Genomic DNA, 26,508 nt, shown 5'->3' on the forward strand with positions numbered 1-26,508 from the left:
TCTTTAGCTGCACCCAAGGAGATGAAGCCATGAAGCCTGCTATGGTGCATATGCTTTAATGAATACTTCATAAAGTGGAGCTGATTTATACTCCTTTGTTAATATAATGTTACACGTAAACTGAAATTCTGTTTAGTAAAAAATTATCAACTTCTGTGGCAGGCTGTCTAAGTGAAAGAAAAAAAAAGTCTTACCAGTGGTGTGACTTGTTGCTATAAAGCAACAGCCAGTAATGTCAAGAGATTTCAGTCCGAATAGAGAATTTTTGAAAATTAATTTTGGATGCTTATTACAAAATAGAAAGTAACATAATTTTTGGCAAAACTGCTGACAGCAGACGTAATGCATCATTGCAACAGCCCAGGCTCTGTGTTATATGGAAATTAGCTCTGTGTAAAAAGCTGTAGACAGGCTAGCACTCACAGAAAACAAAAGATGACAAAATCAGAGACTGATGTACTGATGTAATAGTTATCACTGAACTAGAAAAGTTATGATGTAATAGAATCTGTGAATATGATTTAAAATTACTGTAGTTCTTTAAATGTGATGGTGACTTAGTTCAAATGAAATCAAACTCATAGCATCCAGCCCATTAACGTGCTCGTTTGTGCTCCCGATTCTGCAGACTACACAGAAGTGACATTTGTTGAAATCCACATTTCCCATCTTCCCCGATTCCTCCACACTCATGCCTGAAGCCACGGAAATCAAAAGCAGAGATATTCAAGCTTTGGATCAGCCCTGAACACACTCTGAGACTATCCACAAACACATCTTTGCAACAGGATCCCAGGGGTGTTTCAAGTGCCTCTCCTGAGAAGAGGGAGAAATAGGATCTCTCTGATAACCAGATCCCAGGGCAATCAGATCATTTACAGTAGCTCTTTCCTTCCTGCTTGCACTCCATTTAAAACCACATTTTCTGACTCATCTCCTCCAGGACACTGAAAATAATGTTACTTTCTCTGCGTTTCTTCCCCAGGAGTGACACAAAAGCAATGGGGCACTGACGGTCAGAAGACATGCACAGGCCTTTGGTGGGAGAGTGCTGCAGAGAGAAAATCAAGTTCTACCGAGGTAAAAAAAAAAATTATGTTTAGATAGCAGTCAGCAAAATGCATTCAGGTTTAAAAAACAATTGCTGATTGCTGAGCAGTGTATTTGGACTTGGTTTTATTCAGCTGGGCTTAGCTTAGGCAGCAGAAAAGCCAAATAAAATGATGGCTAAATGTTGTGATTAAATGTGCTCTTGGTGAGGGGGAAAAAAATTGCATGTTTTGTGTGTGTGTGTGAAAGTTGTTAAAAACACCTCAGGAGACTAAATCAAGTGGTATCCCAAATATCGGTATACTCTGTCTCAGATGTTCTCAAGATAAAGCCTGAGGTTTTCAGTTCACCACAATTACTTTGTGTAAGTGCGTATTTTTTTCCACAAGATGCAGTGAAGCTTGAAAGCTCCCAATGAGCAAAGGATCAGCTGGTCAAACCTTAAAGATCCATTTCTTTGCCAAAGGTTGGGAGGAGGGAATAATACATATACTTAAGCAGAAAAAGGAAAAGCAAATTCTTTCAAATATTGGTGCATGAGTTTGAAGCTAATTGGGAGCATTTTTGACATGCCTTTGCACACTTGCCTCCATCTGTGCAGCCCTTAACAAAGGACATAACTGTCAAATTAACTACTGGAGCATGAGAAATGCATCCAAAATAAAGTATTTCAAGCAACGTTCTTCTTTGGTGCCCTGTAGAAGTCTCAGGGAAGTCGAGAGTTTTGGAAGGCATGCAAAGGTCTTAAACTTGTAGGTAGAAGTAAATGCAGTGCAGAAAATATGAGGCAAATGTTGTTACAAACCATGAAAGAAACAAAGAAGGAAGAAAATGCTTTCCCTGGGGCTGTGAAATTATTGAATTGTCAAAGCCACAGACAGCTGGTTTAAAGAGTTGATAAAATTTACCTGGCATTTCACTTCATTAATAAACTCTTGATCTAACTCTCCCTGTTTGGGTTCCCAAATCAGCCTTCACAAGAGTTACAGAGGAGCCCATTTTCTGTGTTGTTTCCACGCATGGAGGACAGGAGCATAGGAATGGTTTTCCCCATGGGCTTCAGTGCAGGGTCCTGTCTCTGGCACCCAAGACCTGAGAAGGATGACCATGGCATCTGGGAGGTCACAAGTCTGTCACTCACATAGTCTTCCTTGAGGAAGAAGACTATTATGTTTTGTGAAATACTTGTCAAGTACTGGCATTGATTATCAGATGCTAGATGCCCAGATATGACTGAGATGAATTCATAACAAGCAGGAGCAGTACAGCTAGCAAATGGCACCTAAACCCTGAATGAACTTGACTGAGCCTTCATTATGGAGCTAATCCTCAGAATTTGCATGCAAATTCAGTGAGGGTTTTTTCTATTAGGATCAGGAGATCTAGGAACACAGGGCAGGAGCAATCCAATCAGCCAATTTACAGCAGCAATGAGATTAGGCCAGATGCTTTATTGCATGTGACTTATGTGACCAGCCATGTGGATAATAATAGCAGGAGATTTTAAACTCAGGTTTACTCTTTGTCAGATAGCTTTAACGTAAAAGCACCTCCTTTATCACATCCAGTGAAGTAATGTATGGTCTATCAAGATAGATGTTTACTGTCATGGTTGGAAAAATGAATCTGGGCCACTGACAATCAGTCTTGGACATATGTGGTTTTACATCATTGATAGGTGCCACCAAGTAATGATAAGCAAGAAGAAACTAATGAATTAAAATAGTACCCGGAGCCCTTATAGGAAATTATATCACTTTTGTGGGAGGGATCATGGAGAAGTTTTTCTATGCTTATAACTGGTGAGGTTGTAAAGCAGTCATGACCCTGGTAGCCACATGTCCTCTGCAGCATGTGATGGCACACGTGGACCTTCAGGCCATAATAGATCCATAATAGATTTTAATGCACTTTAAATTCCAGTAGACCATCATGAAAGAGCAGTTTAGAGTCTGAAACTGGCAATTGCCTTTGACATGTCCATTTTTTAAAGAAACATAGCAGCCACAAATCCCAGCTGTGATAATGGGTTAAATACTGAAAATAATAGTATAGGATACGCATTTTTAATTTTAGGGTTTTTTTGCACCAAAGCGATAAGGTTTTCATTGAAGTCTCCCAGGAAATTCAGAGCTGGTTTCAAGAGCCTGTGTTTTTAAATGACAAAAAAGTTAGGATGAACAGAAAGTTCACAAGAAATCTCGAACAAAACTGCCTAGTGTGATAGATGGTAGATGAGAAACAGTTACATATATTGTGATAGCTTATGTTGATAATTTGAATCTTTTCATTTGCAGGAATCTCTGTCATCACAAAATATAAAATTGATTTCACCGATAGTCATTTTGCAGATGATTGATGCGAATAAATCAAAAGAAAATTGGCCTGCTTTGCCTATGCAGTCCATGATCCCCCAGCCCAGTGCTTATCACATGAAGCAATCTTTGGCTAACCGTGGTTCAGTCAACATTAATAGAGCACTTACAGTTCTTCCCAGCAAATTAGAAATTCAGGCATCTTTAGATGACACCACGTCTCCATCAGACTCTCCCATCACAGAGGGAAAACAATGTCAAAACCAGCAGAAGGGGTTTGCCTACATAACTATTACAGCCAGGCGTGTTCCTGCAGGCTTCAGCGACCTAGCATGTGGAGCTGGGTCTGTGCAAGAGCTCAAGGCCGTGTCTCCCACCTCGAGCAAAGTCCCTGCTGCCCTCCGTCGCTGGCCTCCGTGGGGCCACACAAACCAAAATATCTCTCCATTAAAGATTTCTGAATCCTGCTCACAATTAGGTGAAGAGCCACGAAAGCGGATTTTTGATGCTGGAAACAAGGAGAATGGCGTGGGTCTTCAAAGCAGTGATGGGAGAGAGAAAGTACCACCTTCGTTCATCTCATGTGTGCACCTTCAGGTTTCTCACCAGTGTCCAAATACCATCTATTATTTAGACAAGTCGCTCAACGTGTGCATTGACCAGCCTCGAATTAAATGCCAAAAAATTCATAGTTCAGTGTTGTCCTTCAATATAAATTGCAGTTCGTCTAGATTAACAGCAGATGGAGTAGATGGCATAGCTAATAGAGAGTCAATACAGGAGATATTTAAGACAAAGCTCCTGGGAGAAAACAAGACTCCATTCAGATCAAACTGGAGTGCAGACGTAACAGAAAATAATGTAATTAATAGAGAGACAACAAATGAAGGCTATTTGGGTAGTAAATACCCTTTGCAAAGTGTCTTTGTCTCTGAACCTCCAGCATTTGTGGATATGCCCAGAGGACCTAATAACATAGTAACAACAAAGAAAGATGATGATAAGCAATCTGGCAGCTATCACACTGTATTTTCTCTCCAGCTTCCTAATTCAAGTCATGAGGCAGGTAAGTAATTTCCATAAACCTCAGTCTGGTGGAGCAGAGGTTCAGGCTGGAACAGACCCACCACAATGATTTTATCTGAGCAGATAATAGTAATCTTTGCTTCTGCAAAGGCATGGTGAGTCAGAGCACAACCAGATGTTTTCAGTTCCAGGACTACCATGAACATATTTGCCATGCTAGTGATGCATGCTGCTTGTCAGATGATAGAGAAAACTCTGCCTGTGTTTTCTGCATTAAACCTCTATTTTTAACCATTTATAACTGCAATTTATTTTTTTTCTCCCAGCAACATGCAAGTGCTTAGCCGCTGAAAGTAATTAGGTCTTTCTTTGTATAAGGGCTGCATTTCAAGGTGTGAGATTAAGAAGGAGATGGCTGCACTGAGCTTGGTTTTGTGTTCCTTGTGATTAAAAATGATTGTTTTCAGCTTTTATTTAGAAAGATATAGTAATAAGCCCAGGCCTTATAACTAATGGCTCCAGGTAAATGGTTGGCAAATCTTTAACACATTTGTTTCAAATATCTCCAAGCATTTTGTAAATATAAAATTTTCTTCACAACATTGCTCTTTGGGAAGGGAAAGGTAGTGTGAGGATTGCTTCATGCCCAGAGTGGTATAACTTCTGCTGCACTGGGCTGTAGCAGCTATTTTACAGTGCACTTGAATAACCACAGCTGAGTTTATTGACTCTCCAGGAAGGGAGCATGGATGGGAAGAATGTCAGAGTGAGTCTGGTTTTTACCAAAAACACTAAGGTTAAAACTTACCCCCCATGTATCCTGCGACCTTGGGCTACATTTAATTGCAATTACCTTGTTCTTATATGGCCTTTTTGATCTAAGGGTCAGTATATGAACATAAGCTACTTCCTAAGATTCATTTGTACCTTCATCTTCCCAGTGTGCAAATGGAAAAAAGGAGAAAGATGAGAAGTTGTGTGCTGTCTCATGGGCTGGACAAGGTACAAAACCCAGGCTGCACCATCCCTTTGCATCTTGCTGTTACTGCTGCACTTGCTTTCCCATGCCTGAAATCAGTGGGACTGCTCTTGCAGTTATCAAGGAGCAAACAGTGAGAAGGCGCTGCTTTATTCAGAGGCTTCTTGCTTTAACCTTAAAGAAAATTATCAACAGAGCCAGGATTTTCCACAGAGAAACCGGCAGTGTCAGTAATTCCAGAGTCAGGCCCTTAAATGAAGGTCACTCGGGTCTGCAGGGTGAAGCACCCCTCAGGCTGGCTGCTGAAGAAAGCCTGAGGTAAAATATTTCTTCATGTTTACAAGTGTAATCCAGATTGTCTGTTGTTGAAGGGGAGACGGCACAGTGGGGAGCAGGAGAGGGAAGATGCCAACCAGTGCTAAAGCAAGGAAGAAATGTAAAGGGGTGAGGGTTGGTGAGGACCTTCCACTGACTGACACCAGCAAATCAAGTGTTTCAGCTTTGGACTTCATTGCATACCATCCTAATTTCAAATAACAATGTCCTCCTGAAGTTTCCATAGAAAGTACTATGCATTCAAGGATTAGTTGAACACCATCTAAGGTCTCTCTGTGATATACCACAGAAACAAGAATTCGAATAATATAGAGACTTCCCTGGGCTTGGTAATACAGTGGAGGTCATGAAAGAATCACTTTTACTAGAAGTAATTAGAAAGTGAAATAGGACACCGCTCATGGTTCCACAGTTTTACTAAAAAGAGGAAATAAGTGAGGTAACCAGCTGAGAAATACTGGGGTTTGAAAAATTATTTCCACCATTTGTGTACACAAGAATACAGGTGTAAGTAAACATGGGAAGTGTTATCTTTTTAACTGCTTCCACCTTTTGTGTAAGCAATAATGTAGAATGTAAAGATATATATTTCTCTTGATGAGGCCTTTTGTAATATATAAGAAGGTGTTTATCAGCTTACTACAACTTTCCTGTGTGAAATTTGTACAAACAGCCAGAATAATGCTTCAAAACAACAGCCTTTCTCACCAGGATCCCCATAGTAATGAGCTCTTGCATAGCTGTCAGCCATTAAATGTGACAAATCATAAGAAACCTAGTTAAATGCATGAGACATCCACACTGCTCATTAAAATGAAAGGCAATTGGTATGATTTTAACCTGGGAGAAAATGAAAAAGTGAGTTCCCTTTAGTTCTGAAAATGGGTGAAGCAAGGGAGAGGCGTGATCTCTTAGGTCCAATACTCTGTTCTGGTGCAAATCTGGTACAGTCCTACAGCCTGTTATACGTCTTTTTTTCCTGAACTAGTTTTAAATATCTAAAGAAAGCTATAATGGGACACGGTTGACTTCCTGCTTTTTGCTGTGGCACTTCTGTGTCTACAGCTCAAAATTACAAGACCTGTATTGCAAGATGCTGCTTTATGAGCACAGCAAAATAACTACCCCATCAGCACAGTCCTTTATACCATTACAGATTCCCAATTCTTTTAGATATTTTTTCCTCCAATGTTTACTAGCTCAAATCCATCCACATTAAGCTTTGGACTGCTATATGCTTATGCAATGAAATGTTTGTGAAATGAAATGTTTAAAAAGAAGGAAGAACTAGCAAAGAAGGGGCAGCGAACAATTTTTGACACCGTGTTAATACTTTAACATAGTTATCTTATGGATGAAGGAACTGCGGAGAGCACTTTGTCCATCACATTTCTGATGACCCAGAAAGTTTGAGTTTATATTAGTTTGCAGCTGTAGGCAATACCTTCCTGCCAGCAGAAATACAAGTGGTAATAACATCACCATGGAAAAAAAAAAATAGAAAAATTACTTGCAAGGCTAGACTATTCTGTATGAAATCTGTAAATGTAGTTTCCAGGATGTATAGGCTGCCTTCTTAGGATGTGAAGTGCAATGAGCACCCAAATAGTTCTCTGCTTTACAGGTACTGGGGCCAGGTTTCCTGTTTCCTATAGGGCCGGTTGAGTCATGGCCTCTGTGGAGTGTCCTTTTTCTAATTTTTCATGTGGCTTCACTAAAGTAATGATGAGACTACTTACAGTATTACTCATACTATTTCATGTTCAAATCCAAGTATTCAAGACTTGGCTTTACCTGGACCTGAATAACCTAATCTAAGGCCCTGCTTTAGGTTGGTCCAGATAATCTCCAGAGGAATATATTTCCACAGTGTGCCACATATGAAAAGGATATTTTAGGCATATTAATGAAATGTAAATCTTGGGCTATGCTCACGGATGGTAATTATACTTAGAAATCCAAATCTCTCGGACTCAGTTAGTGTTCAAAGCCATATTTCATGCTATAGCATCCGAGGTATGGAATATGATCTTGTGATTTCACCGCTATGGACTGTATCTTGTACTGACTCTGTTGCTTTGGGTACTTTACTTCCATTATCTGGCAAGAAATTGGACTCTAAGTGCTGGAAAATCCATGTTACACGTGAAGTCAGACTTGAACTGCAAGAGGACATAGAGTCGTAGGACATAATTGTGTTTATTTTTAATGAGTGGCCAGCATTTAAATCCCTTGGGCAGCTTAAGAAATGTGTACCTATTAATGTGAAATGGCCCACTGAGAGCCACAAGACCCACCTCAGAGATATGACCAAGGGTAAGCCCGGGCCAAGCTCCATGAGGTCCTTGTCACAGGTGATCGATGTGCATCACCCTGCCTTCAGTCATGGCTTTTAACAAGCTGTCAGGACTTGCTAACGCTGCTTTTAAGTGAATGCTGCAATTTCCTTTACTGTCTGTAGCTGATGTCTCATAAATACAAGGTAAGTTAAAAAGGAAAAGATTAGTCTTGTTTCTGCTGAAGATAGGAGCATTTTTAATCTTAATTTCTCACCTACCTTTCATGAAGAATATATTCCACATGAATACCTAGTTTTCCATCCATCTTTTCCAATATATTACCTACTGGGCTCTATGTTGAATTATTAAAAAGGGGCAAAGAGAAGAAAATGGGACAACTTTAAATTCCTTTTGACCTCTTGATTAAACAATATCATCACTTTACTATGAAAGATTATAAATGCCAACATCCAAATTTATGTTTAAGCTTAGATAATCATAAATGTCTTGATGCCTGAGCACCTTCACAAATGTCAGCTACATTACAAACTGAAATAATTTCTGCTAACACCTCAAGGTGTGTAACGTCTACACTTTTGTTTTTCTTTTGTTGTCATGCCCAAAACTGCTGTGCAGAGTTATTGAGGAAGAACAGCTGAGGTGGAGAGAAATGTAAATCTGGTTTGGATGGTAGGTGCTGTGCTGGCTCCTGCAGCCCTACGTTCAGATACAGATACGGAGGATGCACAAGGAGGGTGTGGGGAGATGACCAAAGGGCATCTCATGAATCATAGTCATATGTAAACTACCCACAAGTAGGGAAATCAGGATTATGAGGTATGCATGAATCAGCAATGGAAGGTGAATATGACACGATGGTGATGGTTGTACTGTGGGCGTGAACACGGGTGGCAGTAAGTGCAGGCACTGGGAGTCAGCCCGGGCACTGGGGGTGTCCAGGGGGAGCTGCGCTGCCGGCATCCCTTCTTCTGCAGAATTCAGGAATGAAGCACTCAAGAAGGGGAAGAACACATTTAAATCAGTGAACAAGACAGATCAGAGAGCTGGTATTGTAGTTGCTTATACTTTTTCCCAAAGAGAACAGCAGGTGACTTGAAAGCATAATTTACTTAATTAAAGCAACCCAAGACAGCGGATGGGGAAAACTGAGATGGGATCTGGGCTTTTGGGGTGTTGAATGGCCCCAGATGATTATAGGCTTCTGTTTCCATCTTAAGCAAGAGTTTTATTAACAAGTGCTAAAGCCAGCAGCATGTTTACTAAGGGGTAAATAACTAGACTTTAATTTGTTACAAGAGCTATTTTAATTTTTTTGTGCATGTCTCTCTCTCTTTATATATACACACACACACACTATATATACACACACACACACACACACACTTGTATTGGAGTAAAATCAGAACAGCTGGTGCTGTGGGATTTCGATATGCTGCTACCTGCAAAGCAAAAGAATGTTTTCATTTTAAACACACATTGAAACCCCCCTGGTATTTGAGACATTTGTATATCAAGAAAATATTTGTAGGTCACCTTTAAACAAATATATGCTCATGGTAATCAGGATGGGCTAATGCAGGCAATCTTAAGACTGAAGGCTATTAATAGCATTTACTTTCAATTACTAAATAGTATTTGAAATGTTGCGATGAATGAGTGTGGCATATCTGGTGTTCTCACCTAATCTTCTGTTTATGGGAAAGTCACCACACAATAACCCAGAGTACAAGATTAGTGTGTGTGTGTAAATATATATATATTTACATGAACAAGTTATAATTAGATGAAAGCTGTTCCTTACAATATGGAATTTATTGTATAGAAACTTGAGTAGCTACAGCTGATGCTAATTAACTCTCCAGCCTGAGAATGTGTACAGCAGTAGTGATGGTGAAGACAGGAGAAATGTGAAATATGGCACAGAAGATTTTACTTTAGCTTGCACCTGCTAAGCAAGAGCCAAATCTTCAGCTGATGTCAACCAATAGAAATATCTGCCTTCAGAGGAATGACACTGATTTACATCAGCTGAGAATCTGGCCAGGGACGTTACTGATTTGGCATTATGGACATAGCAGCTGGTGCCGACTTGTTAAGAACAAAGGACCACATGCCAAAAAGCCCATTAAAAGGAGCTCCTTTGATGTTTCACTTCATCTGGTATAAATTTAAAATGGAGGAGGTTGTCAATTTTCCTTAGTCTAGACGTTTTGTGTCATTGGGTCTGTGTCATACTGCAATGTGACCTTCATGTACTCTATGAAATGCTGAGAAATTGAGGACATAGTCCTTACAGATGTTGAAAACTCAGTGAGGAATTGGCAGTCCTCAGTTACAAGTGACTCTGGAAGATGCTGCCAGCCTTCGAGACAGACCCCAACCTGTCCAATGGGCAATAGGAGTTGCCTCTCCTTATCTCGGAGCTTTTTTTAAAAGGAGGAGGATGCCTCCTCTTCTCTGGAGGGCCCTTTTATGTTTATGGAGTACCATGCTCTTGAGCTTTGCTTCTTGTTTCAGATGCCTGCTGCCAGTTTCCCCATCATCTGGTGTGATGAAGGAAGGGGTGATGATGTTCATCAGGTGTAAGAGGAGAAGCAAGGGATCAGTGTGGAGGGGTATTCTTTCTTGCTCCACTTATTTAGAAAAACTATGGGACTCAGAAGAGCGATGTGGCCTTCTGCCCTGTCATATGGATGTATAGCTACCATTGGGGGTCACAGGTGACAGATGTAAGCAAGAGGGAGAGATGATGCTCAAGGATGTGTAAGCCAAAGCTGCTCCTAGGCTAGTTTCAGTGACGGCACTGGTGATTCAGTGGCACTGTGATGTCACAGTGACCCTGGCTGTGATTAAAGCACTCATATTTTCCTATGGAGCTAATTGTTTTTTAACAATTTTTCTGCAGTTTCAGGCAAAAAGCAGCCATAGATAGTTGGGAGGATGGTTGGTTTTTTTTGGTTTGTTGGTTTTTTGTTCGGGGATGGGGCGGGTTGTGGAGGTTTTTGTTTGTTTGTTTTCGCTTGTTTAAGGGCACGACCACAAAATTATTTGACTGGAGTTGAAGGAGCTCCCCACGTTCAGAAGGCACGCCTTTCGCAGATTACAGGCTCAGTTTTATAATACGTGGCATAGCAATGAACCTGTTGGATAGAAAGGCCATTGTTTCCCTAGAAGACAGAAGGATGTCTGCCCTGTTAATGATGTTATGGACAGCATTTCTATGAGTGAAACTGATAGATTAGAATTATTTTCCCAAAGATGATCATATTGTCTGCTGAAGATCCAAATTAAAGTTTAGCTTTCCTTGTTTTGGCATGTGAAAGTTAAGGGTTTGATTTTTCCACTGTTTCCCATCTTGTTCAGGGTGGACATTTCTATCTTGAGCTGTCAGAGTTGGTAAAAACATGCGACAATTTGAAGTGAAAGACTCTGGAGGGGGCAAGTCACTCAGCATTCAGGGCAAGCAGTGGAGGACTGAATACTAGAATCGTTAAAATAATGATTAAGAGAAAGAGATGGGCTATGTGGATTCAGCGACTGCATTATACCACTGGAGTAAAGGGCCTCCTTTTCCCCTTATTCACACTTGGTTTAAACTGGGAGCAACTCTTCTGCAGTCTATGAAATGAGTACTTGGCTCAGTCTGGCTGTGGTAAATTATCAGAAAGAGCTGCACAACTAGGTGTCTTTGACATGATGAGAATACCAAGTGGTCGATCCATTTCTTACCCTGCAAATCACCATTTAAGTGTTCTGAATCATCCTGAATATTTTTTTTAAAGTCACACTGCATCAGATTACTCCTTGAGTCACTACAATAGCGCCTGATAGCTTCCAGCATAACATCTTTGAAATGCAAACATGGATGTCTAACGCTGAGGTTTTGTTACGTGGATGTTAGAGAGTATGTCTCAAAAGTACAGCAGCAAATTTCAAAGTATTTTCAACCATTTCCATGGTTCTTAACAATAAGAACAGAGATCCTCTCAGTCTAAGGACCAGTTGCCTGGGAGTGTTGGGTTCGTTAAAGACACGGCTTTGGTATAGCATGGCCAAAAAGGCATGACAAGAAAAACAATGATGATAAGAGGCATGAGTCTAAAATCTAAGACTGATTATCCTCAATGAGAAAATAATTACCAGGTGCTTGATCAACCTCCAAATAATGAAAGGTTTAATGAAAAAGGAATATTTTTCCTTTTATCCTGTCCCAGCACATAGGAAGTAAAAGGGAAAAATGTTAGCAAAATATACAAATGCTATTCTCGACCAGCTGGGTATCGGGAACTCACTGGTGCAAGCAGTCGAATCAAATCATGTGGGTAGATTATTTCCTGACCACTAAAATATTCTGCAGCAATAATACACTCTCATGATTCAGAGTGTAAGATGATCTCCTGCAGGTGCCAGGCAGGAATGTTTCCTTTTTGCTGGTGCAGTCATTGCAAATTACACCCTTGTTCCACCAAGCCTCTCCATGCACTGTCAGAGTTGGTGCATCACATCCTGTCCTGAGCAGCATGTTGCTACCCATTAGCTCCCTGAAATAAGCGGCGTTCCCTTATTTAATTATTTGCAAAGTGTTTTGAGAAAATAAATTGGCAGTCACCACAGAGAGAGTTATTGTTAGGTGCCGTTGATTAGCTGCATTATGGGATTGTTTGCTCTGAAGCCAAGTGTTGGAGTACACTCTAATTTTGCCAAAAGCCTTCTGTAAACAAGCTCTTTCTTGACATCAAGAGGCTCTTCCTACTTCGGACTGATTATAGGTTTGAAGCCTAATAGCTTTTAGGTACACTTGATAAGCCTTCTCTTTTAAAAGATTACAACTTTCTACAGTCAAATATTAGCTTTTGCAAAAAGAAAGCATCTTGCTTCTGAGAAATGTATCCACAGCTGTCAACGTCATTTTAAAAAAAAAAAACAAAACAAACATAAGAGTAACTAGAAAAAAACCCAACCTATTTTGTTAGAGGTAATTTTTTAATCTAGACTTTTAGCTTGAGGTGTTATTGATATAGCTGAGATAATTAAGCCTTATCCTCACGAGGCAGGGCTGTTTGAAGAAGGATTAGTAAAGGTACAATGACATGTTCATCGGGAGTAACAGTCTGGCTGATTATCTCCGTCCAAGCTTGCAAAGTTGCCTTGACTTTGGGTCTTGACAATTCTGGGAATGGAGCTGAGGATGTGGCCCAGCCCTCTTTCTCAGGATCCAGCCCCAGGTTTTTACTGAAAGGTAAATCCAAGACCTCATTAAGCATTACATTTTGATTAGGGAGCATGGGCAGAGCTACATTACTGTCAGGATTTTTTGCAATTCGGATAGTTTCCATGGATGCTAATGCTGAACAGCATCTGACACTGCCTCTTGCAAACGAGTAACTTGACAAACATCAAAAGGCAGCTAGGGACATAGGTCTCTCTGCTGGTCAGCAGAAATTTTAGTAAAAATGTCTGAATTTTGTTGTACTCCTTGCTGACTGCAGCTTGTTGACCGATTAAAAGTGATGTCTTTTCCTCGGCAGTGATCTGAAGAATAAATTATCCGTCCTATCTTCCATCCCTTGACACACACTGAAATAACTAATAATATTGTCATTGCTCTCAATGTTTCCATTTTTCTGTGTTAGCAGGCTGTTGAGATGATGTGGTCTGTTTACTTATATCTAAGATTGTATGGCTTAGCAGGGGTAATACTTGATTCATGATAGGAATTGAGTCATCAGTCTTTGTCATCAGGAGGCTGGAGTATTCGGTTGGATTACAGATCACTGCTTGCCTGCTTGAGGCACGTGTGGGCTCTGTTCAACCTACGCCTACATATGCCTGGGTCTAAATCTAAGTCTTGAAGAAGGTAGAAGTTTCTTACATTTAAGGAACATTAATTGCTGCTCCTCTCTGCTTGGGGTATTGGCAACGTCAGCTCCCATCACGGAGGTCTGGGAGAGCTCAGCATGCCAGGGCATGGGGCTTTTATTAAATTAAAAAAAAAACAACAGCAGGTGGTCTGTAATGTAAAGCCTACCTACAGTGGTGATGTCTGATCTCATTAATGACACACAGTGAATCAACGCTGTGTGTCTCCTTCCCCGGCCGCCTCTTGTCAGGCTTGCTTGGTGGTCGTGGAGGATTTGTAGCACTGTGTCTGTTAAAATGAGCTTTGGCCAATTTCAAAGAGGCACTTTGTCATAAATTGTCAAAAATCCACACTGAAATGTTAGGAAGAGTGTTATATGAAAGTATGAAAAGCTGCATTATCCCGCTGTAAAATGAAAAGAAAAAAAAAGTAGTAACAATGGAAAAGGGTACATTTGCCTGAATTGTCCATGTTTCAAAGAAAGGCAAGTTTAACCTGTTGTAATGCAGGGTCGCTTCCTGTTAGCAAAACCCCCTGAAGGGAGAGGGAAGAAAGTGTAAAAAGATACTTTACAGTAAAACAATATACTCTTTACTCAGAGATCAAGGATTCTTTAAAAAAAAAAAGCTTTTGAAAACCTACCCTTGCTTTTACAGAATATTTTTAACTCCTCCAATATCATATGGTTTTCACTAAGTCATTATTTAAAAATAGAACTGTTGTCTTTTTCTTTCTTGCATTGGGCAAAAATGACTTTTCTCTGAATGTAATTATGATTTTGTTCCTTTTTCTCCTATAAGCAGCTGAGCTTTTACAACTAGGATCTATATTTGCTGAATTTTATTAACAGAGTCATTCCGCTTTCTGTTTCTTCGAGTTTTGTTCTCCTGTATCTCCCAAAGCATTACACTTGCATGTCTCTGTTCATTAGTTTTAAAGTCTTTCTTCAGCTGGGATAATAGAAAAAACATATATTGCTAGTCATCCAGTTGCAATTCTAGCTATTCTCAGAGGGGCATATATATTTCAAGTTTGGTGCGTGGGGATTTAGATATACAATTCCAGATAGTCTTAATGAGAGTAACAGCCCTAATTCCCCACACAGTATATTAAAAATGGATCCAGAATGTACAGAGTGAAACTCTGTGATCTTACCTTTAAGTACCTTTGCCTTTTTCTTTTTTTTAAAAATATCATTTGCATCTGCATTTGTTAGTGAAAGTAATTGACAGCTGCTTTGAGGATGAGGCAGTTGATCTTTGGAGACCATGTCTGTTTTGCTTTGCTGTGTTTTCCTGGGGATTGACTGTGCCTGGGTGTACCTTTTGAATTGAAAGGTTAATTCAAGAGGGAGTTAGAGGAAAGAATTTACCAAATTGGCTCGTTATTATTCTGATTGCCTTCGATGTTAGACAAGAACAAGGCGCACCTTTTCTTATTGCCTTAATTAACTAGAAAAAAAAAATCCCCATCATACTGTGAATCTAATAAGGATTAAGATTTAGTTATAATATTAGTACAAGATCTAAGGAAGACACTTTTCATGCAGAAGGATGCAGTGTTTTTATACCTGAATTTCCTAAGGAATCTTGCTTTTTTAAATTCTTTCTTAGACATCCTTTTGTTGTCATAAAATGCTAAGAAGCAGCCATCATCTTTTTGTTCATTTTAGACCCCATTCCTAGTTTTGTTCATGCCTTTCTTTCCTTTCTCTCCAATCCACATCTTTGGGGGAATCCCCAGACCTTACGGACAGAATGCCACTGTGGCATTTCTTTCAGCTGGGAAGGGGTGCAGTGCAGAAGGGAAGGCTGTCTCCATTTGCACTATATGTAAGAAAATACGTGGGGCTTAATTCTCAGTTCTTGAAGGTTACTGTACTTACACTTGGAAGCCAATACCCACAAATAGCTAGTTTGGTAGTTAGGAGTAAATGGAGTGTAAATACTCTAGGCAACTCTTCTTTCTTTTGTTCAGATCCATATCCTAAGATGTTAGAGAGGAGAGATGTGACAACTCCTTCGCTCACCCTGGTCTCCGCTGTTTTATTTTGCTACCTTGCAGCCCATTTTCACCACCCTGACGACTCGTGCTGCAGTTTTGGATACCAATGCCCAGCCAAGCAAACAGCCTCCCCTGGGGACACAACAGTGGTTTGAGTGGTCTGACAGTCTCAGTGAAGAAGCTGTTTGGCTTCACAACACTGACATTTGTTGCACAGATTGTTTCTTGACATGAAGGCAAATTATGTCCTACTGTGATGCTGCCTTGGATGAATAGAAACTCTTTTCTCCTTTCCACTTTCTTTTCTTCTCCTCTCTGCTTTCTACTGGCCATAAACTGTTTTAATTCAAAAGATGATTTAGAGACATAATCTGTTTTCCATTCAAGTTCATTCTGTGGCTTAGCTGCCTTCTTTTTTTTCTCCCCTCTATCCTTCTAATATCTTGGCTGCCTTTGTGAAAAGACTTCCTTCTCTGCCTCTCTGCAGTTACTTAATGCTACCTGCTGCTTTCTTCATCTTCTACTGTGCTGCCTGTTTCTACCTCTTCCCACAAACACTCTTTGATGCCCATGACCCCATTAATCTGTCCTGATGTTTCTTCCCTTTATATGTCATAAAACATTTGTAGAAACACAGTGTGTAACTGCAGGTACGGGATCGGTCAGGGAATGGAGGAACAGATCACTGTATATGCATGAGCTCCAACTGAGCGTATGCACAGAATTGAGTCTATCCAGTTTGTTGAGAGTATTTGCATCAAAACTATTTTCACCTGAGAAGAGAGCTAAGTTTTGACAAAAGATAAGGCAAATATTTGCAATGTGTGAAAAGCAAGTTATACCAGAGAGAAGAGGGAGAGCTTGGATGCTAGCCTAGAATTTGGGAGCTCTGTGTGCACTTCCTTCCTTTGACCAGATTTTCTGTATAGCTGTGAAATTGCTTAGGACAGCGTTTATCTCAATGAATTTAATTAGAAAAAAGTTTTTTTTTCTGTCTATGCTGATCTTCAGGGATCCCTCACTAGAGAATCCCCTGAGAAGTTGACTCCTTCTCCCTGTATGGGCAGTTGAGTTTACAGAAAGAAACATGTTAAAAGTTTTCTGATCCGCATGGTAAGGGAATAGCTGCTGTACCTTAATGTCTTTGATTTCCCCAGAAATACAGGGTGACTGAAAAGAAACACGAGCCATTCAGATCACTAAAATGTGTAGGAGACCATCATTTTGTGGCAAAGAATATTTCTCATCTATTGCAAGTGGATTAAGGACTGGGAAAGTGAATTGAAAACTTCCCGCGCTGCACTGCAGGATCTAATTTTACTTAATGACTCTGAGATAAGGAAGCGTCTAACATGATGTGGCATTTCATCCTTCCTTGTGGATTGGATGAAAGAAAAACACTTCTAATCTTCCCTCTGTCCTCAACCAAGACATTGGAAAGAAGCGTTTGGAGAGGGGCAGCTGCTGAGAATGAATCAGCAGAGAAAAGAATTACGTGGCTGCTTTTAAAAAAGTGTTTGTCATGAAGCACCTGTAGTTTATTAAATGTGTTATGTCCACAACAGAGAATGAGACAATCCCTGCCTGGTTTGTTTGGTTTTATGGTTAGGTCTGAAACCAGTTGGGTTTTTTTTTTTTCCCCTCGTACCTCCCAAATCTCTCAGTTGCCGCCTTTCACCAATTTTTTAATAGCTATTGGTCATTTCCATCTACATAAATCTTTAGGTCTCAAGTCAGCCTGTGACTAGGACTGCCAATAGAAAATTTATGCACGTTATTAAAAAAGAAGAGCAGAGTCATGCTGCGTGCATGGCTGTGTGGGTGCCTGCCTACCAGGGACCACTACTGAGTGGTTTATAGGGACACAAAATAGTTCCCATCGGCACCTTCTTTCTTCCCCCCTTGTTGATTCTGATGCCCTTTCCACGTTGTCCCTAATTCTTTGGATTTCATTTCCTGATTTTTTTTTTCTATTCTATTTCTTCTCCCTCCAAAACTTTGCCTAAAATGCACCTTGGAAAATGGACATATCTGTGTGCTTATATGCCCACACTCTCAATTTTCTAGGGTTTTGCTGGCAGCAGTGGTGACCAGCTTGAATCGTCTTTCAAGGTTTGTATGGCACAGAGCTCACCCGACTAACTCTATTGCTTCTGACATAGCAGGGTTCTGCAGTTGTAGCTGCTGTGCAACATCCTTCTCATCAAAACAATTTCAGGGGAAAGCATATCTTGTACAAATCAGACCTTTTTACTGCTGGTTCCTGCTGTGGCTTTGCACAGAGGTAGAACAGGGCACTAAAAATGTTGGAGACGGCTGATGCTTCTGAGGCAGCCACTCCACTATAGAGAGGTTAAAACCCTGATACCGAAACCACTTGGACCTCAGTTTTCATCATAGCCACCATTGGATCCATAACTATAATTTTGATCAGGTTTAACCAATCTAAAATGTTCCTCTCAAGTGAATAAGAAACAAGAGAAAGTCACATAGCATACCTTTTTGTCAGAGGTATCTTGACTCCTTCCACGCTGCCCATCAGAGTGTATCTAAATTATTTAGAAAGGCAGTTTATTTTTATGAAGTGTATCCGCTGTGATTATTTCTATTGGTAATGTTTTGTTGCAGTACAGCTGCATGGCAGTCATGATAAAATTTGTATCAGTTACAACTTTTAAAATATACGACAGAAAGCAGTTTTGCAGGAAATAAAAACTATGAGGACTAGAGGGCTGAGAAGAAAAATGTTCCCATGTTATAGAATTTGGGGTTGTTTTTTCTGTTTTTCACAGGAACACAAATGCTGTCAGGAAGCAAGAAGAATCAATGCACCACGGGCAGGAGCAGCACAACAGCCTCTGGCTCTCTTCCAGATACAGCATCCAGAAAGGCAATCGCTGCTGTTACTGATGGCTCGTCAAAAAAGAGACATCCCTCCAAAGGCACCTCCAAATCCAAAGAGATCCAAGCACAGGGCGTCCTGAAACCAAAAATGTCTGTCTCCAATAGTATGTGCAATAGAAAAGCTTCATCAAGAATCCTCTTGGAAGAAAATGTTCACAGGCAAAACCAGCTCCTAAAAAGTAAGGTACAAATCCTACTGTGGTTGTTAGGAATATGGTTTCAATAATAAGATGAGATCAGCCTCAAAGAAAAAAGTGAAATAATGGAAAGTCACTCCATTTTTGCCCAGCTTTAAGTGCTGAGTATGAGTCATATGGTGAGAGATCAATCAACTAATCTGACTGTATACATTGCTATGGTTAATAGAAAGCAAGATTAAAATGAGAAAGATAGGCTTACTTTGTAAGTAGATTCAAGAAAATCTTGAAAAAGCATTAAAATTGCCGAGTCAAGCAGTCCCAGTCCAACCAAGAAACACCAGAAGTGTTATTTTTACAACCTTGTTTTGATACCTTTCTTTCACTTCTGCAGTCTTTTTTTTTTTTTGACACGACAGCCTGAACTATGTGGTGCACAGGTATAGCACGAAATACTTCGTTTGGAGAGATTATCATGAAGAAAAAAAAAAGAAAAAAGTTTTAACAATTGATTATCAACAAGGTTTCAGCATGTAAAACGTAATTTTTTCTAGTTCAGCACCTGTTTGGATGTCTTAATTCCAACACTTGTTCAAATAGCTAAAATGGAGATGACACAAACAGCTGTATTCATGCATAATGTATTTTTGCAGGAGACCACTAAGATATACTGTAGAATAATTTGGCCTTAGTATCAATAGGTCTTTGAGAAATTAACTCCAAGAATACCTTAAAAATGCTATAATGGTCATATAGCCTTTTTTCTTACAGTGTTTTTTCTCACAGATTTTTTGTAGGCAGGTAGGCAAAACTTTTTCATTATTGACTATAAAGCTACTGAATACAACACCCGTTTAGATGAGAGAAGCCTACGTTCCGCTTTCAGTGCCTGAAGTTAAATCATGCCATTTCACTAACTGGAAGTGACTTAGTTTTACAAAAGTGAAGCATCCAGAGATCTATCAAAGATAAAGTTAATCGACACCTCTGTAAACCAGGCTTATCAAGGAGTTTAATTTCATGTTCACAGGTTTCAAGATTTTTTCCAAAATGTTAACAAGAACAGTACTAGAAATACAGTTCAGGCTTTTATAAGGCAAATGTACCCAACACAGATAATTTTAGTATTTTTTTAAGTACAATATAATATGTACAATATGTCATAAAGAGGAAAATATTTTAAGTTTATTGTAACCAAAAATTTAAATAAAACAGTAATGGGCTTTATTCCCAGATATTTAGTTCTAGAAATCAAATTATTTGGCAAGGAAGAAGTACTCCAGTGTGACTTTTCAAAATAGTTCATATGGAGCTCTTTCGAAGTTCCGTTGTTATTTTGGATTAATTCTGTCCTCTAAATGAGAATCTTGTCAACTCTGATTTTTGAGCACATAGCCTCTTTTGGTCCTAATTTGTGCAGGGAGTATGAGTCACAGAGCATTAAAGCATAATTATAAGTGTAGAAAATAATCTTTTTTTCTCAATGGAGGACTTTGTGAATTGACAGCTTTCATAATAATATGCTATAATGCATATTAACCTTTTGTTTATTTTTTTTCCATGGAGTCTTTCCACTGACTAATGAATATACAGAAATGGTAGAAAGCAAACCTTATTATCAGCAAAGAAAAAAACAAGAGTAGTGTTTATGAAAGTCTCAGTATGGTCAAAGAGAAATGCTATGTGATTAAGGTCCATAACAATATGTTATTTCCTACAATGCGTGCAATAAATTGAAATGGACTCAAACTGCAAGTCGCAGCACGATATCCTTTGCTTTCCATGATGCATCTGTGTTACAGAAGTGTCTTGCTTCTGGGAGGCGAATGCCACCAAACAGAGCTAAGCATCCAAGCGGTTTAATTACGCTTCGATGTGATGTCTGGCTTAATGTGAAAGATACTCTGGGTGTCACAGGGTAGTGAGTAGCACCTATGATTAGATTTGATCTATTCTGCTTAATGAGGCCTATTAATAATACCTTGGCATTCTTATTTCAGAAATTGCCCTCTATGTCTAATGAGGTGGAGAACCCAATAAAAAATTAACCATGCACTCTTAATGAACTTTTAAATCTCTCGAAGGTGATTATGAATTCTGTGGTTCACGTGACAAAATAAAGGAGTGTAAGGAGGAGGACAAGCAGGAGCAAGCCAGCAGGGTAACACTATCCACAGCTCGCCTGCCAGATGTTACTTGTGAGAAAAACGACATGCTCACCCGGCCAGAAACCGTCTCTGAGCCTGAGAAAACTCCACCAGCCCCACAGACGCTGCGGGTAAAATATCAATTTGTTGTTGTTGATAATACGGGGATTGATTTTTTGTTGTTATTATTATTTTATTATTTTTTCTTTTTTCTGTTTTTTTTTCCTTTTTCTTTTTTTTTTTCATCAATAGGGTTTGCTTCCTGGGAGGTGGCTGAGGGCAGAAGTTTGCATTTCCTTGATTTTTCTCCTTTCTAGTGAAGCTCTGGTAGTTTGCATAAGCTGCCAAGACTTGCTTGGCTGTCTGGTTGTAAAAGCTCCCTATTCTAAGCCCCACCTGCCATTCCTGTCGAGGAACATGGTAAAAGTTTGGGGATTTACAAATTTCCCAAAAACACTTTTGAAATTGTACCTCAAAGCTGTCAACTTCCCAAATGTGCACGGCATCCAGTACCTCGACTGGCAGCTGTAGGTATGGACATGACCCCAGGTTGATACCAAGCCCCAGCAGCAGACGTGCTTTCCTGCCTTCTTCTCCGGCGCGTGTTGCAGACCAATCTCTGCTCCTGTCTTCTGTTCTAAGACATTCCTAAATGTTGAAGCAGCCTTTGACTGGAAAGCGTTTTCTTTTGGGATCATGCATGAATAGATCTGCATGACAGTCTAAATAAACAGGAAAGTTTGCGAACTGTCAGTGACAAGCTGCTTCAGCAATGGGGTGAGACAAGGAAATAAGCAAAACATTAAGAACTTGAATTTGAAAAACTTATAAAAATATGTAATTCAAAATCTTTTGGAGGTGTTTTCTTAAAGTTGGGGTTTTTTTCAGAAATATTTTCCTTTTCCTGATCTGGGAATTTCACACCACGGCAGCTTTCTAACAGTAAAAGGAAGTAAAGACAGACAGGAAGGCAGTTTGCTAACTTTCATACAGACAAGCAATCATTTTCATTGATAATCTCTTACTGAACCCAGTTAGATGCATGTCACATTTTTTTCTTTCCCCCCCTTTTTTTTATAAATGAAGTGGTTTCTGTGTTTCATTTAGGAAGCACTAGAAATCCATAAGCCTCAGTTCATTTCTCGTTCACAAGAAAGGCTGAAGAGACTTGAACATATGGTCCAGCTGAGGAAAGCCCAGCAGAGCGATGCTCTTGCAAGCAACCAAGGAGCGCTCGTTCGCAAGCTTTCCTCAACATCCACTTCAAGCAAAAAAAAGCAATACACCATTCCTCACCCACTCAGTGGTAAGTTGAATTGTGACCAGCAACAGGTCTGTAGCCGTCTTTGAAATCTTGCCACGTGTATAGTATTTCCGTATTAACTTTGTGAAAAAAACATGAGATCCGCTGCTCCTGTTTCACCCCACCAGCGCCCCAGCATCTGTCTCAATGCTCAAAGCAGAAAGCCTCTGAAGCACAGAGGTGGGTTAGTGGGGATGAGGTGTTTTCTGTGGTCTGTGGCAGCAGAATGAGACTTCCCTGGGGACTTTTTGTCAGTCACATGCAGTCGTGTTCTTCAGCATGATGCAAGTTGCTGCTAGTTGTACAGTTGATAGCAACAAATGGCATTTCATACCTCTCACAGCTCACAGAAAGACCAGTTTGGGGAGAGAAGTGACAGGTAGGGGGACAGGTTGGATTTGGGAGTAGGAGTCCCAATCTGGTCTCAGCAGCTTCAGGTGTGGACTTGCCATTTGACTCATGAAGCCCTCAGCAGTGAGTTAGCTGTGAAAGAATGCTTGTCTGCCCAGTAGCTGTATGCAAGGTTGCTAACTCAATGCATGTAAACTCTGTGATTTCCTAATTCAAGTTGATTAGGTTGTTCTATTACCCTAGTGGTAAACAGACTCAACATACAGCGAGTAAAACAGTTCTCTCTGAGAAGCTCCCTTGCAGCTCCCTCCCAATAGCACCTCTGTAAATATTATTTAGGCGCGAGATGTTGAACAAATTATTTTTGTTTTTCTTTTCTTTTTTTTTTTTTCAATTGCCATCTGGTTGTTACTTAATTCAGTTGACTAAAGAAAAAGATTGATTTGATTGATTGGCATTCCTCTTTACATTTTGGTTTTAAATCTGTGGCTGTTTGAAGCCACATTATTCTATTGAAAAGTAAATCAATTGAAAACATTAAACAACCAGATGGGTCACCTGGAGGAAGCAGGAAAGAAAATCTTTGATGTCCTCAACACTGGGAAACACATGTAAGTTTTTTGCTCCCTGGGGAATGAGCCTGGGTGCAGGAAGGCTGGGCACAGTCCCCATCTTGGGGCTCTTGGCATGCTTTGCATTGGAGAGTACCAACTTCCACCTCTACATCTGTGCCGTTTGTTGTGGTATGACGGAGTCTAGCTTACATCAGATACGTAAGGGGTTTTTATAGTAAGAGCTAAATAAGCATAAATAAACAAAGCACAAAGCATGAATTAAATTTTAAAGAGTCGATAAAATTCATTCACCGCTTCAATTATCCCAGTTAATTTACTTGGGTTCAGATCTCTTAGGGCTGCGCTGCCCCGCAGTGTTGGGGGCTCTGCGGCAGCACCAGCGAGCCCTCCCAGCAGGCAGTGGCACAGGCCAGGAGTTTGTCATATATCTTAGAAGAAGTGGCAAATATCTCCCCCTTTGTTTGGTCATCTTTGAAAGTCTCCCAAACCACTCTGCAAATACTTTACGAAACAAAAAAAAGGAAAGGTTAAACCTATTACTCCTTAAACTATAATTAAAGATTAATTTTTATGCTTGATTAATGAGTAATAAAAGCATAATATTGAAATATATTCATTAATTATTCAAGTAAATTACTATTTCCCTCTTTCAGTAGTTGGTCATTAAAAATAAATTTGTCTAAAGAGAATCTTTAGTTTCTGTAACTCATCTGCCTTCATGTAGCCACATGTAATTTTCTGTTTGTGAGATCTTAATATTTTTATAATTACAGAAGTGTCACATGTCTGTTATTTAAGCATAACTGTAATTAATATCGGAAATCCTAGATTCCTGATAAAGCACAAGTGTGTAGGCTGCAGTTCAGAGGGCTGTGTAGGAGTGTACTGTGCATATTTAATTTGCTCTGAGTCCTGACAATTGGTATTTTAGGACTTCTCCTGGTGAATGCTATTGTGTAGAAGGATTATTATCATTAATGAGTCCCAGAGTGGGGGATCTTTGTTTCCTGCAGATGCTCCCAAACTTTTCTAGTGGCAACCCCTCTTGCAGAAGAGACAAGGGCTTTCCCCTCATGCTCACCAAGGGCACTGGCTGCCTGTATCCTTCTGATGTCTCTGCTGATGACACCAGGGTCACAGCCTTCTCCTTCCCTTCTGCCTGCCCCCACAGCTAGAAGGAAGAGAAGTTATCATTTGTTGTCATCATTATTCTGTAATCTCTGGAAAAGCCATTTTAGCATGTAAAATGTGCTTTTAAAGCAAGGAAGGACTTTGTCTCATGTTTTAGAAAACAAAAGTAAAATGAAATTAAAATGCAGCTGTAGTCCAGGTAGGGGATGCAAGCACAGTTTCATTTACTGAGATGGGAAGTGGGCATCAAAATCCCAGTGATCTGAGGATGCCATTTCACATTATAACCTGGTGCAAGGGAGGCTGTGGGCACAAGCAGCAGCATCACTGCCTGCTCTGTCGCTGTGCGTGGCCCATCCGTGCCCCCATATTTCAGTTGGATCTAGCTGGAGCTTCTTTTTTTTTTTTTTTTGTTAAATTAGGATTCCCTCTTTGAGTTTTTATCAGATCAAACGACTCATCCAGCTCGTCAAACAGTGTTGCGATCGGATGAGCTGGCGCAGGGGAGGTGAGAGGGAGGGAGATGGTGAGGGAGGAGAGCAGCACCTCCTCCCTTGGCAGCAGTGTCTCATTTTTATGGGTGTAATAAGACTGTACCCCTCCCAAAGAGAGCTCCCAGGCTGCTCATGTACCACATCCGTGCACAGATGACACCAAAAGCTGCCTGCCAGCCAAAGCTGGCTGAGCAAGGGAAATGTGGCGGGTTCATCCCTGACTGTATTTCAAACCCAGCTTTTCAAGTGGTAGAGAGCTTGAGATTTATGCAGTGCACAAAGTGCCTGAAAAAGGAAAAATATCCTAAGGTTTGTCTGTAGGTACAAACATAGAAAGTCATGAATGCCACCTCCATCTCTGGCTACACCTGGTTGTGAGTTGGTCATGGTCCAGGAGCAGCTGACTGTGACACCAAAGCTGGGGACAGGGGCTGGTGGCTGAGGCTCAATGTTGTGTTATCAAACCCATTGCTTTCTAGGGTATGGTCCCGTTGCCTGGGTTGCACTGGAGAGCAGCAGAGGGCACAGACCTGCCCTCTATCCTCCCTATGGTGGGGATACATTCCTGTAGTCATCTGGAAGCCTATGTCTGTTGCAGTCACTTATAAAGGCCAAAACAGATATTAGACCTCAGCCATCATTAGAAGTCAGGGGAACTGGGCAGCAAACACTTCTGTGCATGCAGGGCAGTTGCTTTGCCACATTCCCATAGCCATTGGTATTTTATTTGGTACTAGTACTACTGGTTCTCCTGTTCTCCCTGCTAGTCTTAAAAAATGTCTGCCAAATGCAGCCCGCCCGCAGGTTTCTGGGTCTCGGGAAGCTGGCTGCTCTTTCACAGCAACACACATTGAAACAACATTTGAAATTAAGAACCCAGGAGGGTACAATGATGACCTGGAAACTTGCTTAAGTATACAGCATTGTATTGATGGCACCTCTAGGCTTCAGGGTGTGACCTTGTGGTTGGTTTTTTCAGTCTGATAGTTTCCTCCTGTCTTGTTTTTTCTCTTTCCTGATGTCTTTGGGATTTGTGGAGGTAGAGGTCTTTATGGCTCTGAGGTTCATAGGGCTCATTGCCAGCACACCCTCATACATTTTCCAGTGGTCTTTTTTGTAAGAGCAGGTTGGCTGATGAGTTTAATTTCCACTGACCCCGACACAGTGACCCTAAGGATGGATTATAAATGCATTTGTGGCTGGGCAGGAGCAGAGTGTCTCTGTGCCAACCCCGAGGTGCTCACAGAGCAGGTCTCTGCAGCATACTTGCCGCAAGCACTGGCAATAACATCAGTTATCTGATTAGTTTTCCACCACCAGAGGACATTCCCTGACCCAGTTGCCCATGTACACATCCATGCCCCCACGGGAAGATGGCACAGGAGGGAGAGAGGTGTGACTCCCCTCTTGGGTGGCAGCCTGCTTTCATGCAGACGTAAATGGGGGTTAAACTGCAGCCCAAGGTGTTTCCCTCTGCACTTGACAAGTTTGCTGCAATAATCTCTCTCTGAAATAAGCTTGTTACATGCACTTCACTCTGGACTTGCAGCTTTTATTTCAATAAAATAATTTTCACCCAGAAAAAAGAGCAATGTC

At 40.5% G+C, this 26,508-nt stretch overlaps 1 protein-coding gene across 1 annotated transcript in view; it reads left to right on the forward strand.

Annotated features, from left to right (window-relative positions):
* LOC103918523 (chromosome unknown open reading frame, human C10orf90) overlaps positions 1-26,508 on the forward strand; it is a 74,103-nt gene that overhangs the window by 38,026 nt on the left and 9,569 nt on the right. Inside the window, exons 2-6 of the mRNA XM_009325860.1 lie at positions 986-1,080; positions 3,348-4,431; positions 18,663-18,953; positions 20,996-21,189; positions 22,166-22,364. Coding sequence (XP_009324135.1) covers positions 986-1,080; positions 3,348-4,431; positions 18,663-18,953; positions 20,996-21,189; positions 22,166-22,364 — 1,863 coding nt within the window. The remainder of the gene's footprint in view (positions 1-985; positions 1,081-3,347; positions 4,432-18,662; positions 18,954-20,995; positions 21,190-22,165; positions 22,365-26,508) is intronic.

This window comes from Pygoscelis adeliae, unplaced genomic scaffold (assembly GCF_000699105.1).
Source record: "Pygoscelis adeliae isolate BGI_AS28 unplaced genomic scaffold, ASM69910v1 Scaffold4, whole genome shotgun sequence".
Taxonomy (NCBI): Eukaryota; Metazoa; Chordata; class Aves; order Sphenisciformes; family Spheniscidae; genus Pygoscelis; species Pygoscelis adeliae.